The sequence below is a fragment of the Lonchura striata genome, chromosome 6 (assembly GCF_046129695.1).
Source record: "Lonchura striata isolate bLonStr1 chromosome 6, bLonStr1.mat, whole genome shotgun sequence".
Taxonomy (NCBI): domain Eukaryota; kingdom Metazoa; phylum Chordata; class Aves; order Passeriformes; family Estrildidae; genus Lonchura; species Lonchura striata.
The window spans coordinates 36,340,873-36,366,664 of NC_134608.1; the positions used below are offsets into that span (position 1 = coordinate 36,340,873).

Here is a 25,792-nt window from a genome sequence, read left to right on the forward strand (position 1 = left end):
TGCCTAATGATACTCATTTCTGGCTCACATATACATTGCTGACCTTCTGGCCTAGGCCTATGGCATTTTCTAAAGCACTGTTTGTTTTTTTTTTTCCTCAGCCATTTGCTCAGTTTACACATTTAAAATCAACAGTACAGTGGGAAAACTCTACAGCTCATTATAGAAAACATCCCTGGAAAAGCATTTAAATAAGATAATATATAGTTGGCAAGCTTGAATAACCTCTAAGAATATTAATCATCAGTCTTTTAGGCCATGTAGATGGCCTAAATCCTTTTATTTTTATCATGAATGCAAGACTTCTTGCACCAGCAGGGCAATTGAAAAAGACAGATTCTAGCATTTGTGAAAATAGGAATGCAATTGCTTTAGGGTGAGTTCTTCAGATGCAGAATTGATTACTTCCTTCTTACATTTAGATGCTAGGATTTTAGGTCTCACACTTTACACAACATTGCAGGACAACTTGGCAGAGCCACGTGTCACTCTGCAGGATACACAAACAGTGTGACACAAGGACTTTTCACTGCGCAGCTCAGCTCAGCAAAGTGCTCATTTTAGTCTGTGCATATGTTTTCTTTCCTATTCTCCCTTCCTGCATCTCATATACAATTCTTTCTGGAAGAATTGTAGCGGTATGACATTTGAGAAACTCTGTGGGCTGCTGGGGAGAATCATGTGAATTATTAGCAGTGGGTTTTTTTTTTTTTTTAATTGGGATAGTCAGCAAGTGCCAGGGTATGACCTGCTACTACTGCGAGAGCTAACAGATCAGCCAGTGCCTGCATATGGAATGGCAGGTGGACATGCACTTCTCACTCCTACACCAATGTTGCTCTTTAGGCATGTTCAGGAGTTACACCTGTTTAAAATACAATTTCTACTTTTCTTATTTCTTATTGGATAGACAGGTTTGTTATGTAGAGTTCTGGTCTTTTATACAGGAGCTGCTAGTAAAAGACAAATGGTGTCTTTAAATACAATTTTCTATAGAGGAGAATGGAAGTGTTGTCTAATACAAATAGCAAAACAAATTCTCAGAAATTAAATTCTGTATATGATCGAATTTACTGCAAGCAGAAGTACCCAAATAGCTGACCTGTTCAACAGTAACAATGAACTAATCTTTAGTGAATTAATCTAAAATGTTAATATTGCTATTTAATTTGTATGGGGTTTTCTCTCCAGTTGTTTTCACTAATTGAACAAAATTATTTCTTTTGTAAAGATATACCAAAAATTTATTTCTTCATTTATTGCATAAATATGTGAAGAAATATGTGAGTTACTAAAAATAACAATGTAAATCATATTATTTGAAATTTATCAGATCTAAAGACCCAGCTGCTAAGATTTTCAGCAACTAATTGCTACTGAAATCTATGGATGTTAGGAACTTCATACCACTGAAAATATGACCCAGGAGTACATATCTGCAGATATCTTACTGAGGGCCAGAGAACAAAGGCAAGTAATTCACATTAACCAGCTACCCTTGGAAGAATTCTCACTAGTGATTCTTAACAGGTCTTAACAGGTCAACAAGAAAGAAGGTCTGAAGGAAAAAGGCATGAAACTTGCTTCATTATTACTTTATTTCACTTTCCAATTTGAGAAATAGCAGTTAAAATATTTTATTAAGTTACCCAAGACAATAACTGCAACTTATCAGAAATACTGCTATGCTTAAAGGATAGTAAGAAATAATCAAAGTTTAGAAGTTGATAGAAAAATAGGGTCTGTCTCCCTTTTCACAGATGCAAAACATCTGTTTGCTGTTGTTCTACCTGGATTAACACATTTGCATTTGCATTAAGCACAACAGTATTTATGCTCTTCAAAATAAAAAAGAAGGAAGCTAAGGGTCTGGTGGGGACCAAACTACACTTGAGTAGTCAAGAGCACTCACAGTTTGCTCTCATGCTTGCTGTTCCCAGAAATCTGCCCTGCAGAGGACAAACAGCAGCAGGTGGGAATGACAGAGGGATTAGTAATGTTAAGCTACCTTTAGCTGGCAAAAATGGTGACCATCCTTCTCTGTTTCTTACAAGTTGATTTACTGATGTTTTTAGAAAATACTTCCTTATCTTACTAAAAGGAATAAAATTAACTAGAAATCCAGAAAAACCAGAAACCAAACTGATGGCATGCTCAGGTTTGACTCAAAGCAGAACTGGTTTCTAAATAACATAGCTGAAAAATTTAGCAAATGGAAAGGGTAAACAAACCCTGTGGAGCAATGGCAGCCTGTGAAAAGAGATGCCTAAGATGGAAAAAGGAGGGAATAGGCAGGATGTAATGGATGTGGGACTTAAGAGATCTCTGTTTTGCAAGCAAAGCAAGCATCAAAACACACCAGTTCTGTTTGCAGAGACAGTGGAAAAAGAAGGCAAGGGAACATTAGGTTGAGTTGTAACACCAAGTGGGATGCCTGAATAAAGAATTAATCCCATTAAAATTAAATTCTGCTTCATAAATGCCTAGTTCAAATCTCAGCCAGATACTAAAAGTGACATGACTAAAACTTTTCTAAAGGAAGCCAAAACTTGGCAGGACTTGGAAGATGTGGGAAAGCACAGCTCCTTCATTGGGCTGACTTTAATCAATGACGTTCAATCATCAATGCCCATTCTTTCCTAACAGAAAAATTTTAAGTAGTACTTGCAGATGGAGGGGAGCAGTAACATGGAAAATATTTTTGTGTGAGTATAGCTGCTATCCTATGCCAGTGGAAGACCTGTGCCTTTTTGAAATCCAGGTTTCAAAGCTGGCTGTTAAGGAGCCTTCTGCACTCTCACATTACTGTCTTCTACTATTGCACAACTGACTGGCACAAGCTACCCAACCCTCACCTCCAGTGCCTGAGGTGTTTGGCCAGCCTGCTGTTTACTTTCCTATGCAGACCAGATAATTTTGCATTGCCATAAGGACTGGGAAGCAGAAGTGTCTGTGATCACCCTGGGCGGCTCCTTCTGTGTTTGTTTTCAGAAGGCAGCTGGCAGGCAGAACTCTGGGGATAATCTCTGTGTCTATCATATCTGCTGGTGCTGCTTGTTGAACTGGCCCAGATCTCCTCAAGTGCTCCAGCCTCTAAATAGTGCGATTTAAAAAATACTTACATTAAGGCCTTATACTTACATTAAGACCCAATCAACTAATAATTTTTTATTGCAAGTGAAGGCAAACTGAAGTTTAATGCCTAACTGAAGCTAGCCTAATGCAAAGAGTATTTAGCTTATTTTCTCCAAAGATACAATCTTAGTGCTATCATTTTTGCTGAACAGAAAATTTATCCAAGTCCAAATTAGTGCTTTAAAAGAAAAATTGTAAGAAATGTTAGTTTGGGTGTGTTGGTGGAAAATACATTTGTTGATTTAATTGGATTCAAGTGAACATCTGAAGTCCTCCCAGTTTATTTCTCCTCAGCCTCCCAATGGACAGTTTCTCTGAAGAAGTTTAGTCTTCTTTCAGCTGATACAGATCTCCCAGTCAGCTTCAACACTCAGGGCTAAGTTTTCCAGTGTCACTGCAGAGGTCTTCGTATCATATGTGAAAACCACTTCTTTTTTTTTACCATCTGAACAAGACAAGAGAGTTTTCTACTTAATTTAAGAATTCTTCTGAAACATGGCTACAAGTGACTCTCTACAGTTTTTAGTTCTGACTGTCCCTACCACTGATGGAAAGGATTGATTAAAAAACAAATAGAAGGCAAATCTTCCCAGCACACATATAAAAATGCAGTGGAATAAGAAAGTAACTATTTCCTTTTTTCTTATCTTTCAAACTATGATACATCAAACTATGGAACTACTCAAGATTTTTTCTGAAAAAAATCATCCTGGTTTCTGCAGAGGTGTTCTTCCAAGCACCCTTGACAGGTGGAGGCCAAATTCCATTTCCCCATGACTCTCAAAGTGAAGGGACATGCTTGGAAAGCAAACAGAAATTGTAAGCCCTTTCTGGAAATGCTACTGCCTATCCCTATGGGATACAACTTCTAGAGATCTCTATATAGTCAGGAACTTCACAGCTTTTGGATGAGCATGCAAACAGAAGAGTAAATTTGGGGTTGCCTGCAAGTTTCCTGTTCTAGACTAGGCAGGTTGACAGACTTGAGCAAATTTGCCTTCATTTGAAGTGCCATCTCTGCTCATGTTCTGTGCAGGACAATGTTGTCTGAACATATTAATGCCAAACCACATTTACTGACGTATTTATCATCTTTTAAAGTCAGTGTTCTTCAGTTCTGCATGTAGTATTAGTGGTGAATAGCTGCTGCTTCCTTTCACTAAATTCTGTCCTTGATATAAAAAAGTAGCAAAGAAAACTAAACAAAGAGGCTTCCTATGCTGTAACACTTCTTTTGCAGACCTGTCAGTTTGACACCTCTAGTGAATGACGGCAGAGCAACAGGACTTGAAAAAATTGTAATAAAATGGAAATAAATTCATTACCCTTGGCACTGGCTGTCACAAAAGTGGGTTGCTTTCCAAATCCCAGAATTATCACCCGTTCAACTACACATGTAGTGTGGTATTGTCCACTTTCATCTATGCAGCTGAGAAAAGAAAATTATTTCATATACATAAATTTCTTTCCATCAGTATAAGTTCAGTATCACACAAATTATTACTTCAGTCTCACCCTGAAAGCTCCCTACACTGGTTTCCTTCTCTCTATTTATCTTTCTCTTAAAAACAAGCAAAACTTTTTCCCACTGTCAGCTGATTTTTTCACTACATATCAGATTTCACAGTCCGAAGAAAAACAATTTGAGAAGCTGTTTTATAGCAAAAAGTATGACCTTAAGAATGAGAAAAGTTCTGGATTTTCACAAAACAGTAGTTAAAACTCCTAAACATAAATGTAAAGCTAATTTTAAGATTTTTTGAAGTAAGATATTTCAATCTAAGACAAAAATCATGTTTAATTTTGTAACTAATTCAATTTTTATTAAAAAGCTCTAAAAAACCTTCAAATCAAAATATAATTTTTTAAATAAACAGAATGTTATTAATCTCAAAATTACTTTCTTTCCAACTTCTAGATTTGCTATCAATTTAGCAACATTTTCCTTTCCCATCCTGAATTTTTAAGCTTTTCAGATTTCCTATTCCAGATAAAGAGATTTGAAGTATACTTTTAACCACATTATGCAAGCTAAACTAGTTTTGCTCTGTGTTAAATTTGGTAGCTCTAGGACCAACTCCTGCGTATTTTTGAAGCTTCAAGGACAAAAAAATGTCTGCAGAATCACCATTTATGCACTACACAGCCCTCTGTGCAATATACCGCAATAGTAGAAGTGTTATAGTGACATATTTGGCATCTCTTTGGCTTTTAGATTTTGTCACTGAGCCTTTGCAGGTGCTATCCCCTTGTGCCTTCCTTCAAGTGTTTTTTTCTTCATGCTAATATATATGGTGAATTTGTTGATTACTTTGGGAGACTGCAGTGGTGTGGTTTTGGTTCCCAGACAGAACATCTCATGTTGGAAGGGGCACATAAGAATCAAGCCCAACTCCCTGCTCCTTGCAGGACTGCCTAAACCTAAGCCATGTGGCTCAGATTATTGTCCAGATGTGCTTTGAACTAGGAAAGGCTTGATGCCTTGACCACTTCAAAGAACTTGTCCCAGTGACTGACCACCCTCTCAGCAAAGATTATGTTAGAGAACAAATCTTAGAAAATATAAACACTCCAGGTGTTGCCTACTTGCAAATCTCCCGATTTAACTTTTTTGTGTCTCAGATAGGCTGTACTCTAATGACTGACTTTATATTTGTGTCAATCTGCAGAATCTTGAGTTTGGCTAGACTGAAACAGCTCAGTATTTCATATGTTACTGCCTTCAGACTTACGTAGAACACTGTTTACCTCTGCAGTTTATGACAAATTCTGCACACTCTTGGACTTCACTAAGCAATGGATGAGACTAATAACTGCTACATTTGTAAGAAGACCTCATGAGCTAGAACAGGCATTTCCAGTGTCGGTGCGTTGGTGGTTTTTGTCCATAATTGGTGTTACCTGGAAGAGAGAATGTTCTTGTGGAAAGTGAATTTCCGATACAGGAACTGCTTCTTGTGGAGATATTGAAATGAATGCCCATCATCTACGTACAGCTCGCCTATGGCACAGGCCTGTAAAACACATCAGGTAGAGCAGAAATTAACAGCAGCTTCTAATGTTGAATAATGAAACTGTCCCACTATATGTTATGCTTCATATTGAAGGTGTGTGTTTATTTTTCTTTAGCAGCTTGTATCCCTGGAAGGCTCAGGCAATCCAGCTCTGAGAGCACTGGACATCCTGGTTTTTGTAAATTGATGCAGGTATCATGTGTCATCTCTTTATTAGTAAAGAGAGTTGTAGGAAGTTTCCTCTCTGTGTCCAAAAGGAAGTTTGTGGCCTGCTCATTCTCTGCTCCTTCTTCCAAGGGACTAGACAAGGGCTGAAAAAGGACAGAAAAATGTTCTGCCTCTGCTGTACTCAGATAGTCATGCTTAGAGGGGACAGTGGAGGAGAGGTTTGAGTCCCCTCAAACAGCACAAGTGGAGAAGAGCTATTGCGCACTCAAATGTAGATGCCATTGTGTTGATCCAACAGGCAGAAAGGGCCTGCAAAATCAGATGGAGTAGAAGACATCTTTGTAAAAAGGGAACGCTATCCCAGAGTACCTCTGTGTCTAAGGCCACGTGGAGTTCATAAGAAATATCTATCATCCATTCAGTGGATTTTCCAGCTCTGGTCTTCAGAGGTATCACAGTGCCCCCCCGCTGGAACACAGGAATCTGCAAAAACACAAAGCCAGGGCAGAAAGGTTCCCACACTCCGAAAATGTAATTTTAACAAGGATCAGAGATAACAGAATTTTGCTCAACTTATAAATGAACTTTTAACACAAATATATAAAGGAAATATTTCAACTAATAATGGGAATAGTAGCAATCTTCTATATGTATATAAGCAAAATAATTTTGCTTGGAAAAATTAACCCTTGTATCACCTCACTTTACCACCAGGACACAATAGTGCTTAATCTAACAACAAAGGAGATGGGACTTTTATATAGAAGTTATTTTAGATACATTTCTACAAGGAAATTGAACTGTCACTTTTCTGATTCTGAATATTGACAAAACAAAAGCTTGGGGTTTTTTTCTGCTCCATGAAAGTGGCATTTTAAAGCAAAAACATACATTTTCCAGTGTTACTGGGATCTTCACTGTGCCTGCATCTTCCATTCGCTTAAATTTTCTGAAATCGTACCAAATCTAGAAAAAATGAAATAAGAATGAGCATGACACATATGCCAAAATGTTTCCTCTGTAGATGCAGTTACTCTCCTTAACTTGTCAGTATTCCTAACAACCTATTTGATAGGCAAGAAAATGCATTTACTTTTTAAATTAAATGACCTTCTGGATGAAAAGAATAAATTGTAATTTCTGACACACAAAAATAATCTGACCTTTTCTACAGTTTGCATGATGTCTTGTATGTCTTAAAGCATCTGGAAGTGCAAAATAATAAAACACTTAATTTTTAAAAAGTATAGTTCTTGAAAAAGCATATTTATATTGAAGTGAAAATTAACAACAAAGTTGCTATTGACAGGTGACAAAAGAGAGCTGCATCTGAATCTCCCATGCACCACACTTGGCAGCAGGTTTAAGTACTTTATGTGTACCAAGCACTCATCTGAAAGATCTTGATACAAGTATTTTCCTTAATTTGTTCGGAGAGCCTAGTCTGTTTTTCTCCTTAAACTAAGAATAATTCAAACTGTTCTCAGGTGCATTAGTGGAGTCACAAGGCTCTGCATGGTCTCATACTCTCCCTTCTGCTGCTTACTCTCTAGAGTCTCAGGCATTCCCTTAGCAACTATTTTCCCCAAATCATTTTCCTTTCTCCACTTCACTGCTGCTGTAGCCAAATGCTCTTTGTAGGTGTGAACCACTATGCCATCCTGTGGATAAATACCTTTACTTCAGAGAGGAACTGCTCTCTGTATGAGTCAGTGTTTGCTATATGTGTTCCAGGCTACTGAGGCTTGTCTTGTTAAAATTTCCCTCCCCACAGTTTCCCTCTGATTTCCTTTCGACCTTTCTTCAAAGTTCCCCTTTTCTCTATGAAAATGAGAAGTTTAACCCGAAGAAAAATACATGTAAAAAGGAAATTGACAATGTAGGGAAGCTGTTTCATGGTGACTGATGAGCAAGCTTTGAAGGGAGATTTAAACTTTGAAATTTGTGCAGCAGCTCATGGAAAAGCAAGAAGCAAATTAACTGTGAGCCAAGCAAGAAAGGTATCAGGATGGAAGAAAGGGTTCAGAGTGGCACAGCATGACTGGCCAAGACTTGCCATAGCAGTAGTGCTCAACAGTTATTAGATGGGGAGCTGGAAGGTTTCTGCATAAAATACTTCTTTGAGTTGAACAGATGAGCAATTCATATACATCTTTACCTCCTCTGACCCTGGAAACAGTACTGTCACTGTCTTGGCCTCTTTCTCTGTGACTGGATGTACCAACAAAGCATTTCCTGGAGAAAAACATAAACACAGCTATAGTCCTGAAGGCTGCATCTCCCCAGATCAGAACCTGTGTGCTCTGGGGTTGTCAACCTCACACAAGGAGCTTGCTTGGGCATGTCATATGCTTAGGTTCATTGTCTACTGAAGAAAAAGGCTTGTGTAGTGGCCTGATGGCTGACTTCAGCAGCCAGCCATACCACAGTAAAAACCAATCATGTTTGGGTGGTAGTTCTTTACTACTGCCATTTTTGAAGCAGACTGTGATCTTAGCTGCTCCACAGAACTTGATGTTTCGGGTCAAAACCAATCATGTTTTTTCAAGGTGACTAGTGAGATACAACTGAGTTTTTGCATCTTGTATGTCCTCTGTTTTCAAAGTGCTGTTGAAAGTAGGTGCCTTAAAGAGGTCTTAAGTTCTATATTAAATTATATTTTTTTTTAAGTCTTGAGCAGTCTTTTTGTGTTTTCTTTTTGTCATGCAACACCTCAAAAATATTTAACTCAAATTGCAGACCCTTGCTTACCCAGCATGTACTCATTTTCCAGATCAAAAGTTTCTGTTTTCTCTGGAAACTCTATCCAGAGAGACCTGCAGAAAAGAAAGAGAATAGAATTCAGTTACATTTTTCCTCTCCAATCAACCTGTTCAAGTCTTTCTAGCATTTTCAGGCTCCATTTTCTCTCTCTCTTTGCAAGGCACAGTTATCAAGAACTGAAGATAGGGCAAGGTTCTCTTTTGTGTCAGTGACTCCAAAGTGACTCAGTGACTTTGCCCCTGTTGAGAGTCCCCAGTACAGCATGGTTAAGACACTCCAGTATACCTATCTTTACATCTGTGGCATTGATTTCTTCCCTCTTGCCTTCTTCCTTACAACCTTACAGTACATCTACCTTCTTTCTATCAAAGGAGTGATGAATGAGCCTTTGTCTCCCAGTCTACCAGCAATGCTGGCCCCGATGAGCTAGTGCCTGCAGCACACTTTCCTCTTCCCAACAGCTCCCTGATGCTTTTATAGAAAGCCTCACCCTGGCCACACCTGAAAAAACTGCACCAGAAGCTCATTTGCAGTCTTTCTCAAAAAAGGGTAGTGTAATAAGCATCTGGTTATGGAACAGGAGTTGTATATTTAAAGTTTGAGAGATTATGACAACAATATCTTCTTAAGAGACAGGGTCTGGGTTTTTTTACACAAAAGCCTGGCTCATCTGCTCACACACAAGCATCCACTTGTTCTCTGCAGTCCTACTGCTCATGTGCTTGCTAATGAGACACACTTTCCATTCTGCTTGTCTCGGTGAGAAAATTAGACTTCCTCTCTAATTCTGTACTTACTACAGCAAACATACCACAATGGAAGTGTGATTTAATACTGTGGACACTTCACATGCCAACAAAAGCTTCATTTCAAGAAAGACAGAAACCCACTGTCTATGTCAGTGCATAAAACAGGTGCACTTGCACCTACATATATGCAGACAGACACTCACACTACTATGTCTGTAATGCAAATTATTTTCAGAATTCAGACCACTCAACTCTTGCCAAAAAGACCTATATGTTTTTAAAACTTATGACATGTATCTACATAACAAAATATAAAGATAAATATGAGTAAAAGAACAGTTCTAGGGCAAATGCAAACACACAGATTATAATCTATACCAGGGAGATTAATGACATTAATCTCTTCCTGAAAGAAATGCTGCATTCAGTTCCACAGAGGTACATTTTGAAGAGGTTAGAGAGCAACAGAATAAATAATTTATTTTATAATTTCATTTCTGTTCTAGATTATTACATTTTCTACAAAAAGAAACATTATAAGCACTATTGCAGAAAAAAATGAAAAAACTATTAATATGAAATGAGATTTTATAACAGTAACAGTTAAGCAGTAACAAATATTTTCATGAGAGGCAAAACGGCATTTACATTTTGAGGTCAACAAGTTCACAGTCCATTAAGTACTGTTTTATGTAGTGGTTGGAGTATTATATGATGGTCTTTATCATGATGAAAAGTTTGAAGCCCAGACTACTCTAAAAAGTTTAAAGACTGCAATGTGTTTATTGAATTAGTGTGTTCCAGGTTGGGAAAAAACTCAGAACATTATTGTCTTCTGAGAGCCTTAACAAAGCTTGCAGAATGCATGAAAAGAGAATTCAGTATTAAAACTTTTGTTTGCTTTTCTCCCTTTTAATAGTCAAATACGTAACCATAAAATTAAGAGGTGGTAATTTAACCTCCCTTCTCCAAGTAAGCTCTTGCAGAAACCCTCTAGGCCTCCTGGCTCATGCTCTTACCTCATGACCGGTTCAGCCGCCGTGTGTGCACGATAGAACAGAGTGTATAAGTAGGGCAGGAGGATGTAGCGCTCTCTAATGGCTCTCCTGATGATCTGGGTGTTCTTCTCCCCAAAGAGCCACGGTTCACGCCGTTTGCTCTCCAGGTTAGAGTGACCTCTGAAGAAGGGCTGGTAGGCTCCTGCCTGATACCAGCGAACAAGTAACTCTGGTTCTGGATCTCCAATAAACCCTCCCACATCAGCTAGATATTGCGCAGACAAATAAAAATACACAGTTTTGGAGACTGCTCTGAAAAATGTGAAGCTCTCCTCTAACAAACATTCCAAGTGTATAAATTCATACATTTCACCATTTGTTCGCTGTTCTGTTCCGCTGTTGGGCAGCTGCTTGTCCAAACAAGAGTAAAAAACCAGTGCAACAAGTTATGCTTTGAAAAAAAAATCTCAAGAGAGGTTTTGAAGGCTAAGTGAGTGACTTTCCCAGGGACAGAGGGGACTGTCACAGCGATGCTGTGAAAAGAATACTACCCGACATCTGCTGCTCCAGATGGAACACAAACACTGGACAAAAGTTAACAGAGACATGATAGTGAGGGCCAGGTTTCAGGCTTCTGAAACCAGACTAATCTGTGAAACCACCTGGAAATGTGGAGGGCTGTTGAGCTTTCCACCGACTGTGTTGAAGTCTACCTTGGGAATACAAGCTTTGTGGCACAATTATACACAGTGAGAAACACATTACCTCCACAGAATGAAATCCCTGCCATGTTGATGGTAAGAAGCATTGGAATGGATATTTTCAAGTAACTCCACTCTGCTGTGTTGTCTCCAGTCCACACCGCCCCTGGAAATACCCAGTTTCAGGATTATGCAGGAAAATTGAATGTATATCTCAGTTTACTCTTGCAGTTAAAGAAAGAAGACAAGAATAATTGTGAACTACTTTGGAATTCCTCCACATTGCATCTTATTTTTTCCTTATACATGCGTGCTCCTGAAATAGGCAATAAAAACAGGTATTGGTTTGTCACAGGATAGTGTTGCTGTTCTACCTTTGACTCATACACACCTTGCCAGCCTTTCCTGATGATTTTAATCACTTGCACTCTTATGAGCTAACCACATCAGTATTTCTAAGACAGCTTCTGTCCTCTCTAGACTACTATCAATCAAACTTAACAGAATAAAGCAGCAAGGAAGGCATCCAGCTAATCCCTACTAACCATACTTTTGTGATCCAGCAAAGAAAGATCGTGTAAGGACAAACGGTCTCTCTTTCCCCGAAGAACGTCTGATGAGTCCTTCTGCAGTTGCCATTTGCTGAAAATCATGAATAGAAAAGTCAGGTAGACAAACTCTATAATTAGGGTACTTTCTACACTGTCTTTTTAGCCTTTCTAAGGCAGAAAAACTAAGACAATTCTGTACCCAGAAATAATACCTATTATTAAATAACATGTTCTTATTAGAATAGACATTAACAAAAAGATTCAGTAGGCACAGCCAACGAAATTTACATTATTATGGTAGTAAGGCACAGATGATGTCACATTTTCTTGTGACCAATCACAGTTTATTTTAAATATTGCAATATCCAGCAGTTTCATGCCTTGATGAAGGTTACAGAATACCTACTACTGTATGAAGTACCACATCACACATACTCCATGAAAATAACTTGTGTTTGTGTCTCCAGATACTCTACCTGGTAGAATCCATAGAGGTTGTGTACTTCCCGATGCTCCCAGTTGTTGTAGTGCACAGCATCTTTCTGCATTGTTAGTTCTGCCCCCTTGAAGACTGAAGGCTCATTCATATCATTCCATACAAAGAGGATATTAGTGGATGCCTGTGACACAGGGCTTCAGTTAGGTCTAAGTCAATCCTGTGACTTAGAGTGTTTATCTCAAGTGGGTGTCAGGCCAGTCTGGGGTATGAGTAGACACAGCAGTACAAAAGCAAGACTTGGTAATTACACTTCTCAGCTCACTTGAAAGCCCCCAGTCATTCATCTCATCCTTCTCAGAGACCCTTCTAGTCAGGATAGCAGCCTGCAAGCCCACTTGATCTTTGCAATTCTTAGAAAACTCAGTAGGCACTTGCTATTCCTGCTTTGTGGTGAGGGAAAAGAGGCAGGGAAAAGAGAAGTATAAAACAGCCGTAAGGAAAAAATCAGAGAAGGCCAGAGGTGAAAGCTGGAGAGGAGAAGCAGCATGGGAAATATCTACTATGTGTATCTACTAGGGAAGTGATTTCAACAACTCTACTGCAAACCAGAACTTTGAAGCAGGGTGAGGGGAATGGGAGGTATGCAGCAATGGTCACTCAGACACTTTCAGCACTAGGCAGGAAGGTCAGGATTAAGTGACTAAGCTGTGAGAGTGCACTCCCACACCACTCCTTGTGTTCTATCATGGAAGTAAAAGCTGGAATAGCAGCAGCTGTTTTAGATTATGGGTTCTTAAAATGCCTGCAGTTTGTCCCTTTTACTTCTGTGTTCACTGGTGGCATAGGGATTCCAACTGTCTGAGTGTAGATTCAGTCCATGGAGAAAATCCTTCTGTGGTACTTCAGCTTATCAGGGTGTATTTTCCTCTACACAATAACAGAGCTACAAAGGCCAACAATACTGCTTAGACAGTATCTTCTCTCTTCTCCCTTTTCAGGCTTTCTGAGATATGTAAATCAGAGCAAATAAATACAAACCTTGTATGTTTTGAAGGCAAATTGATCTGCATACCATTTTCGCACTTCAGGATTGGTAAAATCCAGGTAACAAGAGGAACCTGTGGATGTGGGAGATCCCAATTATTTATCGGATTCTAAGAACATTGTCTTTGCACCTATCTGCAATGGCCTAAAGCTACAATGGTTTCCATAGGCAGCAATAATGTAGTTGCTTTTTTTTCTGAAAATAAAGCTCAAGAGCAAATTCCAGGCCAACCTGGAATTCAGTACACCTCTTGCCACGTTGTGAAGGTCAACACACTTAGATTCAGGAGGTCTGAAGCTCAGCACTATTTAAGGATGTCTGCTAGTAGTTTGAAATACATTCACACGTGAACAAGTAGTCAGGGAAAGACAACATCACTGGTATTCTGAGCTCAAACAGAAAAGTGTCACTGAGAAGGTGATTAATCCTACCATGCTGCTACAAGTTGTAGTATGGCCTTGATTTTTCCCATAATCATTCCTTTGCCAGGACTGTGGGCTTCCTGTTTGTAAAGAAGGGAGACAACCTCCTTTGCCTCCCTGCAATGAGATCTTCTCATGAAACATAATATGTCAAATTGCTGTATTACTCTTGAATTACCCACTAAATTTCATGCAGACTACATAAGCTGTGCTCACTGCAATGGACCAGACTGCATTTCTGTGTCCAAGACAAGCTTGGAAGAGGAATGGCTGTTCTGATCAGTAAATCCAACTGTTAGTTCTAGGCACTGGGACTAGCTGCAGATCCAATAAATAGAGGTAATTTATACAGCTGAGGTAATCAGGACATGATTATACCAACACCCCATTTTTATAAATTAAGTTGATTTTAAATTATTATTATAATGATTAATATTTACAACAAATGCAGGGACTATAAGAATTCAGTTCTGTTTCCATGCATCCCAATTAAACTATTCTGCAAAATTTTTAAAATAAACAGCTTAAAATATAAAGACACAAAGTGTTTTTTACCTGGCCAACAGATGCCCTCAAAATCTTGCCCATTTCTGTCTTTCACAAAATAACCCTTTTCCTTTGCCTGTGCATACAGGGTATATGAGGGATCAACCTTAAGATGAGGATCTATGATGACCACAAGCTGCCAGGGTAAGAAAATAAAACACATAATTAACATCAGCTGTGCTTAATAAAACAGTAAGAGTTCACTTTTGATAGAAGGCAGAGAATTACTTAATCTCAGATAAAGAAGAGAGCTGTGTCCCTAGTTTTAAAAAGCAGATACCAGGTTTTTTATGTACTGTGTTAGGCATATGTACAGGACCTGAATTCACAAGGAGTGAATGAACTCACCCTTCTGAAATAAATTACAAAAACCATCGTTTGAGATAAAAGCAAGACCCCAACCCCTAAAAACATGTTTAATTCACTGCTGTATTCTGTGAATGGGAAAATATCTGACTTCTGTGTTCATATGCCTGCTAAAATCATATGCTTTAAGACATTTAAATTAATTTTAGTTTATGTAGCATTCAACAGCAACAAGTATTGTGTTTTGCAGTTACATTCTGCTGCTTTGCTGCAGACTTGAGAAAGTACTATAGCTCCAATTGAGAGATTATAAAACATGAATGCTATTTAAACAATCCCCTCTTCATTGATTTTTGACAAAGATCAAGCATTGAGCAATTCTACAACTCAATAATTCCATGGAAAATATTTTAGCTGTAAAAACAGAAATACAGAAACACAAAGAAAAGCTGAAGCAACCACAGAAACTATCAATGGTGAAAGCTCATGTTAAGAAGAAAAAATTTATGCTGTGTTCATCAATGACAGCACTGAGCTGCTTCTGTAAGATGGAATTTCACATGGGTCAAGTTTAGCTGGATTGTCTACTAAATAATAAAATGGCATGAAGAACTGAATTAAACAAGACAGCTTGAATGCTGGAAGCATCACCAGATAGCAACACAGTGTATTCTGCTGTAGTTCACCTGTTTCCAGTATCTGAAGTACCATGCTTAAAGCTAGATCAGGTAGATTCACACTACAGAGAAATCTTTTCTTTCTTCCTGCAATATTATTTACCTTGCGTTTTTTCTTCCTGAGATGTTCTTGCATCTTTCTGGGGTTCTGGAATTTCTCTTTGTCCCAAGTAAAATACCTCTTGCCATCTGTGTGCTCTATATCCAGCCATATGACATCATAAGGAATATCATGTGCATCAAAGCCAGCATCCACTTCCTTGACATCTTGTTCATCCTCATAATTCCACCTGCACTGATGGTAGCCCAGAGAAAAAAGTGGGGGCAAGGCTTGAGTGCCTAGAAAGAGTATATGAATAAAGATAAAACTGTCAATAAATTCAGTCATTTCACATTGTAAGTTGGCATGTCTTGATAGGGACTGGCAGTTCTAGCCCATTGTGTTTCACCTCTTCATCAAAGGGTGCAGTTTCAGATAGCAGTGATTATGCTGGCTTCTCAATTAGAGACAAGTTTGACCAGCTGTGAATGCTAGGGGAAACAAGGACATTGGCCTGTCTTCACAAAGCATGAGCCTTTGATCTACACACTGCAGTTTGGGAACAACTGGCCTCCTGCACACAATGGGCTAGGTAAATATTGACCTGTTTTTGGGTACAACACGTTCCTCAGACAATCTCCTGGGTAAGTGTGCCATTCTGACTCCAATTATTGAGTTAGTACCTGTCAGCTGTGCAAACTGCTTGAAGATATCAAATGGAGTGGGTCCCATCAGCAGGAAAACATCAATGATCCCACTTTCCGACATCCAGCGTACATCAGTTAGAGGCACTGCTCTCTGCTTAGCAGTCTCTGCAGCAGATCTGGATGGAGTGTGCTTAGAAGGAAAACAAGGTAATCTGAATCTTTCTCTATCAAACTTTTATTCAATGAAGGAGCAAATAGGGAAACAAACAAAATTCATTAACACATACCTGACAGGTATTAGGAATACACACTGAATGTTTCTTATATATCCTTCACAAATCCTTTACCTTGCATACCACTTACACAAGTAGAGTAATAGGTAATGAGAAAAAATGGGTAATGAGTAGCAAAATATTAAAGCATTTCCCTAACTAAGGACCATGAATTTTCTGTAGGATCTTTGAGTAATATCTATATCGTAAGTTAAAAAAAAAATTACCACATAATGCAGTGCATGAAAAGCAAGATTTGCCTGTCATTGTTTCAATTTTAACAGAATTAGTATGTTTGTGTTTCAAGACTGAATTCCTTTCCTGAACATTTTATGTTTCTTTATGGTCAATTACATTCCACAGAAGAATGAGCCTGCTAAGCAGAAATCTATGGCAATTCCAAGAATTTAAACACTCATAAAAATTTCTCAAATCCAAGTGACTATCAAGATTTTTGTCTACCATTTTTTCTGCCTTCTACATCCGTGTAGATTTTTTCTATGTATTTTCTCTCCGTACAAGATCTATAACTTGGCTCTTGCAAGGAGTAATCTCTTTGCTCTTTTAGTTTCATACAACAAAATTTAGCAATAGGGAGGACAGGAGGAAGAGACTGACAATTCTTCATTAGTGAGCAAAAGATAAATCTCCAAGAGTGTTATATTCCTGTTGGCCTTGTCCTGAAGTGTTTTCTTTTGTAATTTAATTCTGAGGAAAGTGAATAACTCTCACCTCAGCTACTGCCTTTGTACTAATATCCACCAGTGTTTCTGAAGAGTTCAGCCAGAAGATCCCTGAAGTTCTGTCAGGCTTGTGTGCTAAGAGAAGGGGTACTGAACCATAAATACCTATTTTGTCATGGATCTTGTGGCCGAAAATATCCAAATTATAAAGCCGGTAGGCATCACCATCACTAGGACAAACAAACAGATGTGTTTGTTACACATAAGCATCTTGCACTAGGCTAGTTTTAACTCTGTTGCTGTCTCACTAAACCTGGCCAATACTCAGTGAGTGCTCTGTGTTTTGGTCTTTTGTTTAGCATCAAGAGCTGAAAGACTGACTGCCTAGATTACTGCTTCTTTGCTTTGGTCTTCACTATCTGAAGCAAACAAGTTTTTTGCTGCCAGTGAGACTACTGTGTGTTTGCTTTAAATCCTAAAATATTATTTCTGAACTCTCCCATCCTCCCATAGAATTGCACTTTTATGAGTTCTGCTGAAACATAACCAATCCTGGAAGTCAGAAAAAAACTGCATGGAAAATTGGGAGAGAACAGAAAGGGCCATTCATGAAATTGCACACTTGGGAAAGCAGAATGCCTTACTCCACATGAATAGGGGCTACAATTCAACCAACCAAAATATTAAACGAAAATATACACTATATGATACACATATCTCAAGCTCTTGTCTGCATTAAAATATTAATACAATGTTATAGCTCTCTTACAAAATAAAACAAAAACAAGACTGCATTCACTAGCAATCTGATGCTTTGACACATTTACCTGGTGTTTTTGAGAAGAAGTGTTTCTGTGTGTTGTGGTATTCCATAAACATGGTCATATCCATGTAAAGAGAAGTCCATGCCTACAGATGTAGGACCTGTGGAAATAATATTGAATTATGAGAATGCAGAGTTCTTAGGCTTATCTGAAAGGAATAAAGCAGAGCAACCTAACTGAATAAATCAAAAGAAATAGGTTTTAATGTTTCAATAATTAAATCTTTCATGCTTCCTTTCAACTCCACTTCCATTATTATTTCTGTTCTATAGAGGCAATGTTTGAAACAGATTTTATTGCATTTATTTTGATTTTGAACTTTTTAGCAAGATAAAATGAATCACTTTAATAGGAAAAAACCCCAAATCCATGGAATCATGGGTCACTTCTTTATTCAGTAGTGAAACTGCTTAAAATTATCTCCTGTTTCTATCCAGTAACTAAAAGCCAAACTTTGTAGCACAGTGGATTTCAGGATCTGAATTGTCTGTTTCCCACTGGTCTTCTCTTCAGCCTCAGCCAGGGGAGTAGCATGCACAAGAGTCCCTACTAGTGATATCATCCTGTCACACTGCTGAATCCAGAGCAACTTTTGGCAGGCAACCAGACATCCTGCACACTGACAAGCAGTGCCTTCAGGATCAGAATATGACCACATAGTCTTTATTCCTCTGACACAGAAAACACAAAAACATGATGATGGCCTAAGACATGAGAACTAACATGCACAAGGGCAGCAGCTTCCTGCTTTCTGTGTCTTGACCGTGAACTGAGGAAGTTTCTGCCACCAAAAGAAATTGCTTTCAGACTTCTCTCCTCCTACTGCAGTTGCTGGGTAGTGCTGGTTGCTATAAAAGTCTGCATGACAATGCAAATGGACAAAGCTAACCAAACTTAATTAACATAGAATACAATGGGATGGACAGCGGATCATCATATATTTTGGTAATTTATAATTTAAATTGCATTTGAGCTGCTACTCTCATGTGTCTATAACCTTTGTCTTTACCATTTAAGATTGCTCCGTATTCCCTTTTTTAGTCCACCCTTCAAAAAAAGTCTTTGTAACAATTATTAATGCTTAGATATCATGATTTCTGATATGTTGAGAATAAACTACAGGTGGGGTCAATGTTATGTACTAATACTAAGAAAAAAGAAAATAAAAAGGAAATAATGTATTATATACAATATATATATGTAAAGTCAGACAATGCAGATAGTCTTAATGCTGTGTCAGAAATGGCATACAGCGAGTTGATGAAATGGGTCACATTTAACATGTTCCCTCTTAAACAGAGATCAAATGAACATTTGCAGAGTTTTTGTCAAATTGTTCCGTATCACTGATTACTGATTTAAAACAAAGTTAAGGCAACTAAAAAGCAGGGGCAAGTGGCACACTGATATACATTAAGCAGCTAAACAGAAAGCAGACAGAAATATGAATGAACATGGGTACATACAAAACAGTAAAGCTGTTTTCAGAACTAGACTGAGACTTACCATGAGCTTTGATGTCCAAGAAACTGTCAAATTTCTCTTCCCAGAGACCTAGGTCCTCTTGTTTTTCCTATACAAATAGAAATTGTTAAGCCTAGCAAATGAAACTGTGCACAAAATGTAATTTTAAGATTTAAGAAAAATATGTCTTTTCACATGAGATTTATACTGCCTTTGTTTTTTGGCCACATATGGCTAATATAAATAAATCAAAAACACAAATCAGATTCAGCTCCAGGAATTCACACTGAAGAACTGATGTGTATATGTTGTACACAAGCAGTCTGCTATAGCGTAAAAATAATATCTGAGGTCTTGGATAGAATCACAGACTGATAGAATAGCCCAGTTTGAAAGGGACCTCAAAAGATCACCTGGTCTAACCTTTAATGGTAAAGGGAGCCTTGATGAGATTATCTAGCAGCCTGTCAAACAAATCTTGAAAACCTCCCATGATAGGACTATGCCACATCCCTAGGAAGGTTGTTCCAGTGAGTGATTATTCTCACTGTAATAAATGTGTTTCTCCTTGACTAAATCTATTAAATGCATGGGTAGAACCAAACAGAAAAAAACCCATACAAACAGAAACCAACTCACTCCTCCAAATAGTAAAGGTCAGAAAATAGAAAAAGCTCTTCAGACACTCTGGAGTGTCTGTAACTGATACTTTTAACCTCCTTGTGTCCTGTAATTCATAGTCATAGAATTTACAGTTCTTGAAGTGCCCTCCCTAGTTTTCTTTTCTACATTCATCCCACAATAAGTGGACGTGGCCTCTTGCAGCTGTGTGCTTTCCCTGGCAGAAATCAGAGCTCAAACATAAGTATGCTGAAGACAGCATAGCTCCTGCCATTTATAACACGATAGCAGAGTAAGCAGCCATCTGCTCTGCAGGGGGCTAAAATTATATGCCAGACACAGCTCAGCCTCCTGGGAAAACTGCTATGTGCCTCTATGCACTGCCAGGACCTGCTCTATTTTAGGAGAGAATTTTATTTCCGTATTAAGCCTGAATGTATGTAGAGACATATTTTTTGACTGTTACAAAAAGGGTCTTATTATTTTGAAACTCTCTTTGCATTGAACAGGGAATTTGAAAATGACAAATATCTCCACAAAGCTCCCTTTTACACATCTAGTCCAGATCAAATAAGAGAACCAAATAAAAACAAATTAGTAATAAAAAGGCAATAGGGAAAAAAACCCCCGTTTTTTGTGCTAAATCTACCTGACTGATGCCTTCTACAGATATGGTAAAACACATAAACCTCCCTTCAACTATGAAATTGTAAAGTATCTCACAATGTTATGCCAGATCCTTTTTGGAAGTGGTTAGACTGTATTTGTAAACATACTAAAGGACAAAATCAACATGTAATTCAATTTTCTTTTCAAAATATTCCTGCCTGAATTGCAGTAAGCATGGGTTACCTTAGAGGAATCACTTGCTGCCTCCTCATTTTGTGCTGTATGTTTTCTAATGGAAACAAATACATAGAAATAATCAGTTTATTGTTAACATAAGCAAGGATTTCAAACAGAAACTTATAATAGTACCATGCATTGCTTGAGACATTAGGTAAGACTTCTGGTGCAAACTTGGAAATAATTTTAATATTCAATGCCTTAAAATAACCTTCACTCAATACTTGAGTTAGGTTGTTTTCTTGGCCTTTCATATTTGTTTCTGAATCAGCATTTTACCTGCCCTCACTATTTTCTCATTCCACTAAGGGCTCTCTGTTAATTTCAATGTTTAAAATGATGCTCCACAAGAGAGATGCTTGCTATTCCTGTTTTCTAATCATGACATGTCCTGCACTGAGGTTTCTCATCCTTCCAGCACTTTGTAGAGTGATTAACCTATGGTATCTTGCAACTGGATGGCACACTGTAAGTTCAAAAATACTTTACTTCTAGTGAATAACACTTACTTAAAGAGTAAATTTAATGAGAAAAAATATGAAACTAGTAACCTCATCATACTACCATCACTCATTCTCAAGAAAGACAAGGGGTACCAGGACACCTTAGTGTTTTGCAGAATTGGTCATTAAATGAGGTTAGCATTTTGCACATGGCTCCTGCAAGGAATTAAAGCAGTCTACAGCTAAGCGATCAAGAATTTCTTTGTTAAAACTTCCCCTTGTATTTACTGTACTTATGAAGTAAAAGAGAAGTCATGTTTCAGTGCATAAGAGCTTTCAGAAATTGCAATTACATAGTCTATTTTCAGCTACAGCACAACCAGTATATACAATGATGTGATAGACAAATGCTGTACCTGTCACTGGGAGGTGGTTGTAGATGCTCAAAATACAACAAACCATTGGAATTCACACTCATAACAGTCTCACCCTTGGACTGCAGCTCAACTTGGAAAGGGTTTGCTGTGACTCGAAGTGTGTAGTCTTCATTAACACTTGACAGTACCAAAATACCTGCCTCCTTATTGGATATAAACAGTCTGGCAAATGAAAAGCAACAACAGCTTTATATCAATCAGCAGCACATTAAATCTGCTGTAACTAAATAACAATTCATACAAAAGATGGGCTAAGAATATCTGCACATATTACACAAACATCAAGGCTAATGTTGAGCCAAAGAAGGCCAGAAATACATGCTGTGCTCAGGGTTCACTGCATAGTGCAAAGAGTGGCTACAGAACAGACATGAAAATTATCCAGAGCTTGCATTCCTTTTACATTAATAGGTAATGCCTTAGGTAAAAACTTTGCATTGTAACAAGCAGGCTATTTTCTGACTGGGTCAAACAGGCTCAGGTTTCTTATGTGTATGATAAAACATTATCCTAAGAATTTAACATAATTTTTTAAAAGTAAATAAACCATATGCATTTTTGTTTTCTCTTCCTGTAACGACTTTATATTGTAGAGAGACAACTGTACCGTAATATAATGAAGATGTATAAGATATTGAGGTGCTAAATCATCACTTAAATCACCCATCACTTACCTCTGGGTGGTAGGTTCCTTTATAAGAACATCAGGAACTTTGTATCTTGCTCTGAGAGGAGATGCCTCATCGATTTTAAGCCTGAAAATATTGCCTTCTATTTCATAAATTTCTACTTGCAGAAGAACCTGTGAGCAAACAGAGAAACTCGTAAGCATAAAAAATGCTTATTTTTAACACAGCATCACCAAACACTTACTGTCTGGGACAAAATGAACATGTCTGCTTTCTGATTTATTGTTCTTTAGCATTGTTGAGAGTAAAAATCATCACCCATATGAATTACACTAGCTAACTCTACTTCACCTCTTTGAAGAAGCAATGCCTTTTAAGTGAACTCTTTTTCTTCAAGCATCTGATATCTAGCATTACAGGAAAAGAAGTTATTATTTTGAAATAGTGGAGAAAACTCTGAATTAAAAATATTTTTCAGAAAAAAGTGTTCTATTTGTAGCTCTTTTTTTTTTTTTTGTTTTTAAAGCAATTTTTTTTTTTAAAGTTAAATGCTGATTAGTAAGGGCATATTTAGCCTGATAGTTTGCATTATCTCTCAAATATCTATCATGGAAGACTCTCAAAACCTGCAAATATTATTAATTGTGTTGACAATATTCACTGCTCTTTCTGTAAGCACCCTCTTATGCTTTGTGGTATCTCACCTTATTCTCCTCATGAATGATATGGAATTTGACACTCTCATCACTTAATGTGACTGAATCCAACAAGACTCGATACAAGGATTTTCCAGGATGTAGAAGCTTCTGACGCCTGCCAAGACAGAAAATTATTTTTGGTCTCCCCAGCTCTTGTAGCTTATATCATACAGAGGGACATAATATTGTTTAAAATGTTTACTTAATAATTTTTTATTGAAAAATTTCAATTACAATTATTAGCACTTTAAGTCAAGAGAAAAAAGAAGGAATATAGTTCTGAGCACACCTAAATGCTTATGAACGAGATGTTAGAGGGGTTCAGGGGTTCACCTGAATTCTATATGGCTTTTTTAACAATAATAGTCTCAAGTGTCCAGTTCTTAGCTGTACAATTTCATTATTTTTCTTTTTTATCCCTGATATTTCAGTTGAATATTCTGTTTTTCATTTTCTGTCATATATCCCTCTAACTCCCCAAGGAACACCTTCTACATCCTGGGATGATGATAGTGTGTGTTTGCAATTTGTAACTTCCAAATATGTGCCAAGCAAATTGTTTCTCAAGAAGTTTGATGACAACAGAGTTTTGACAACATCTTTTGGTCTTGCTAACGTTTTTAGTCAGAGATCCTGAAATAAAGGCTCTTTCAACTGTTTGTAGAATTCTCCATGCCATGCCCAGGTTTTATGAACTATTTGAAGGTAAGTGTCTTGGAGACTACCTTAAAGACAAACTTCTACATTAATAAACCAACTATGTCAGTGACTAATTGGTGTACCAATAGGCAATCATCTCTTTCAGTCAGTTAGCATAGGAAAGAACACAATGGAGGAAAGAAAAAGGTCAGTAGCACAGTTAGAAATGGGATGAGAAATATGACTTAGCATAAGGTGAGCTTTAAGGGACTAGTGAGCTAGAATTTAGATTTAACACTGAATTCTGGCCAGGGTACTTGCTCAACAGGACTGTAATCACACATACTATTGTCACAGATTAATGATTTCTATTGAGTGTTCTGCTGCTTTGAACTGCAGATAGGCAAGAAACATCCATGTCAAGAGAACAACCTGCATCTTATGAGTGCACTTAAATTAAAATATTGCTGGGGCTTTATCAGATGAGAGGACTGATCCTTTTGAACTTTAACCGAAGACATTCTGGGTATAGGACTACACGTTTTAAAGTCCACTGATTATTGCTTGCTGATAGGTAAGTGGAATGCTCACCTTTGAAAGATAAATTCTGTAATAGCAGACTTGCTGTGGTTAAAAGTCAATGTGTAACTACACTACAATTCTCCATACCTGTAAAAAGCAATTTGGTTGCATTTCTTAAAGTTTCTTTTGTCCACAGCCTCATCTTGGACACTAGAAAGAGCAGAAAAAGGAAGTATTTAGATGTCTCCATCACACACCTGCTGAATGATCAAATGATGGGGGTCCTTTTCAGGAGTGGTCAGAATTAAAGACAGTGCAGAAAACTCTGATCCAACATAAAATGGATGGACCTTGAACTACTGTATTTAGATATGGGAAGAGTTTCTTATACATTTAGTTTCATGCTGAACTATTTCCTTTTAAACCCTGAAATTTTAAGAAATGATTGAATCTATGAGTAACAAAAATGGATTTGAATTATTATGGTTTTGCATTTTGAAGCCAGACCTCCCTTTGCAGTCATTACAGTTAATTATTATTTTCCAGTAATAAGAATGGAGAAATGGGGAGGATTGGCAGACAAGAAGAAGTCCTACACCCTTTTCTTCAGCCTTCAGGGGGACCGACAAAGGAGGAAGCTTCCCATGGTCCTGCTGAAAGCTCTATGTTACCTTTAAGCTTGAAGTAACTTTTAGATTCATTAGATAACAGTAAATTTTTAATTTGCCTGAAAGAAAATAGGCTACCAGTAGCGTCTACCATCAAAATACTTCCCAGACCATGATGGGTTCAGATATATATGGAAGGGAATAAGGTATTAGTGCTGCCAGATAAAGCACTGATACTTATACCATACTTATTAATTACATACATAGGAAATGCAGACGGCACCCACTGAGGCTCAGTCACAATTACAAGTCCTGGATTATTATTTGAGATCTCACAGTGACCGTATATTTAGATCACTCAGCCCTTCCCATTATTGCTTGAAGATACTTATGTCCTTTCGGGTTCTGCTCCAAATTCGTACGCCTCTGTTGGCGCACTGAACACGGTGCAGCCCGCACTGCCCAGGCGCTGCGGATCCGCTCGCTGCCCCGCTCCGCCGCGGGCAGTCTGTGCCCGGGCCGGGCGGCGAGGACAGCACGGCACGGCCCCACGCCGCCCCCAGCCCCGACCCGCAGCGTGGGACCGCGTCCGCACCCGCCGCTCCCCGCGGAAAGCGGTGGACCCCCGGGAGCAGCGGGAGTGCGGAGAGGGCCGGCCGAGGAGCGCCGCCCCGGCTGCCTTACCTGACTGCCCCCGGCGTCCCCGCCTCCATGACGGAGCTGCCCGAGCGACCCCCACGGAGAGAAGGGGTGGCGACCCGCCGCGCCGGCCGGGAAACACCGCGGGCCTCGAGTGCGAACGGGCCGGCGAGTGACACCCGGAGGCGGTGACAGCCCGGGCCGAGCCGGGAGCGGCTCCGCCCAGCGCCGCTCTCGCCGGCCCACGACGGCCCCGTCCCTCCGCG

The 25,792-nt window shown here is 38.5% G+C and overlaps 1 protein-coding gene across 2 annotated transcripts; it reads right to left on the minus strand.

The window, feature by feature from the left end:
* Positions 1-1,580: 1,580 nt before the first annotated feature.
* Positions 1,581-25,719, minus strand: GANC (glucosidase alpha, neutral C). Of its 2 annotated transcripts, XM_021533500.2 has the most exons (24): positions 25,572-25,719; positions 24,427-24,489; positions 23,125-23,233; positions 22,466-22,593; positions 21,771-21,953; positions 20,918-20,963; positions 19,487-19,553; positions 17,984-18,080; positions 17,206-17,386; positions 16,238-16,391; positions 15,618-15,853; positions 14,541-14,667; positions 13,557-13,636; positions 12,556-12,699; positions 12,074-12,170; positions 11,593-11,694; positions 10,849-11,092; positions 9,069-9,133; positions 8,476-8,552; positions 7,209-7,283; positions 6,687-6,800; positions 6,037-6,149; positions 4,461-4,564; positions 1,581-3,580 (listed from the first exon to the last, which is right to left on the minus strand). In XM_021533500.2, the coding sequence occupies exons 1-24, from the start codon at positions 25,598-25,600 to the stop codon at positions 3,471-3,473; spliced, it is 2,745 nt and encodes a 914-aa protein (XP_021389175.2). In that variant the 5' UTR covers positions 25,601-25,719; the 3' UTR covers positions 1,581-3,470. The 2 variants fall into 2 exon arrangements, with proteins under 2 accessions (XP_021389175.2, XP_077640272.1); XM_077784146.1 differs by lacking the exon at positions 23,125-23,233 and having other exon boundaries at positions 25,572-25,682.
* Positions 25,720-25,792: the final 73 nt, after the last annotated feature.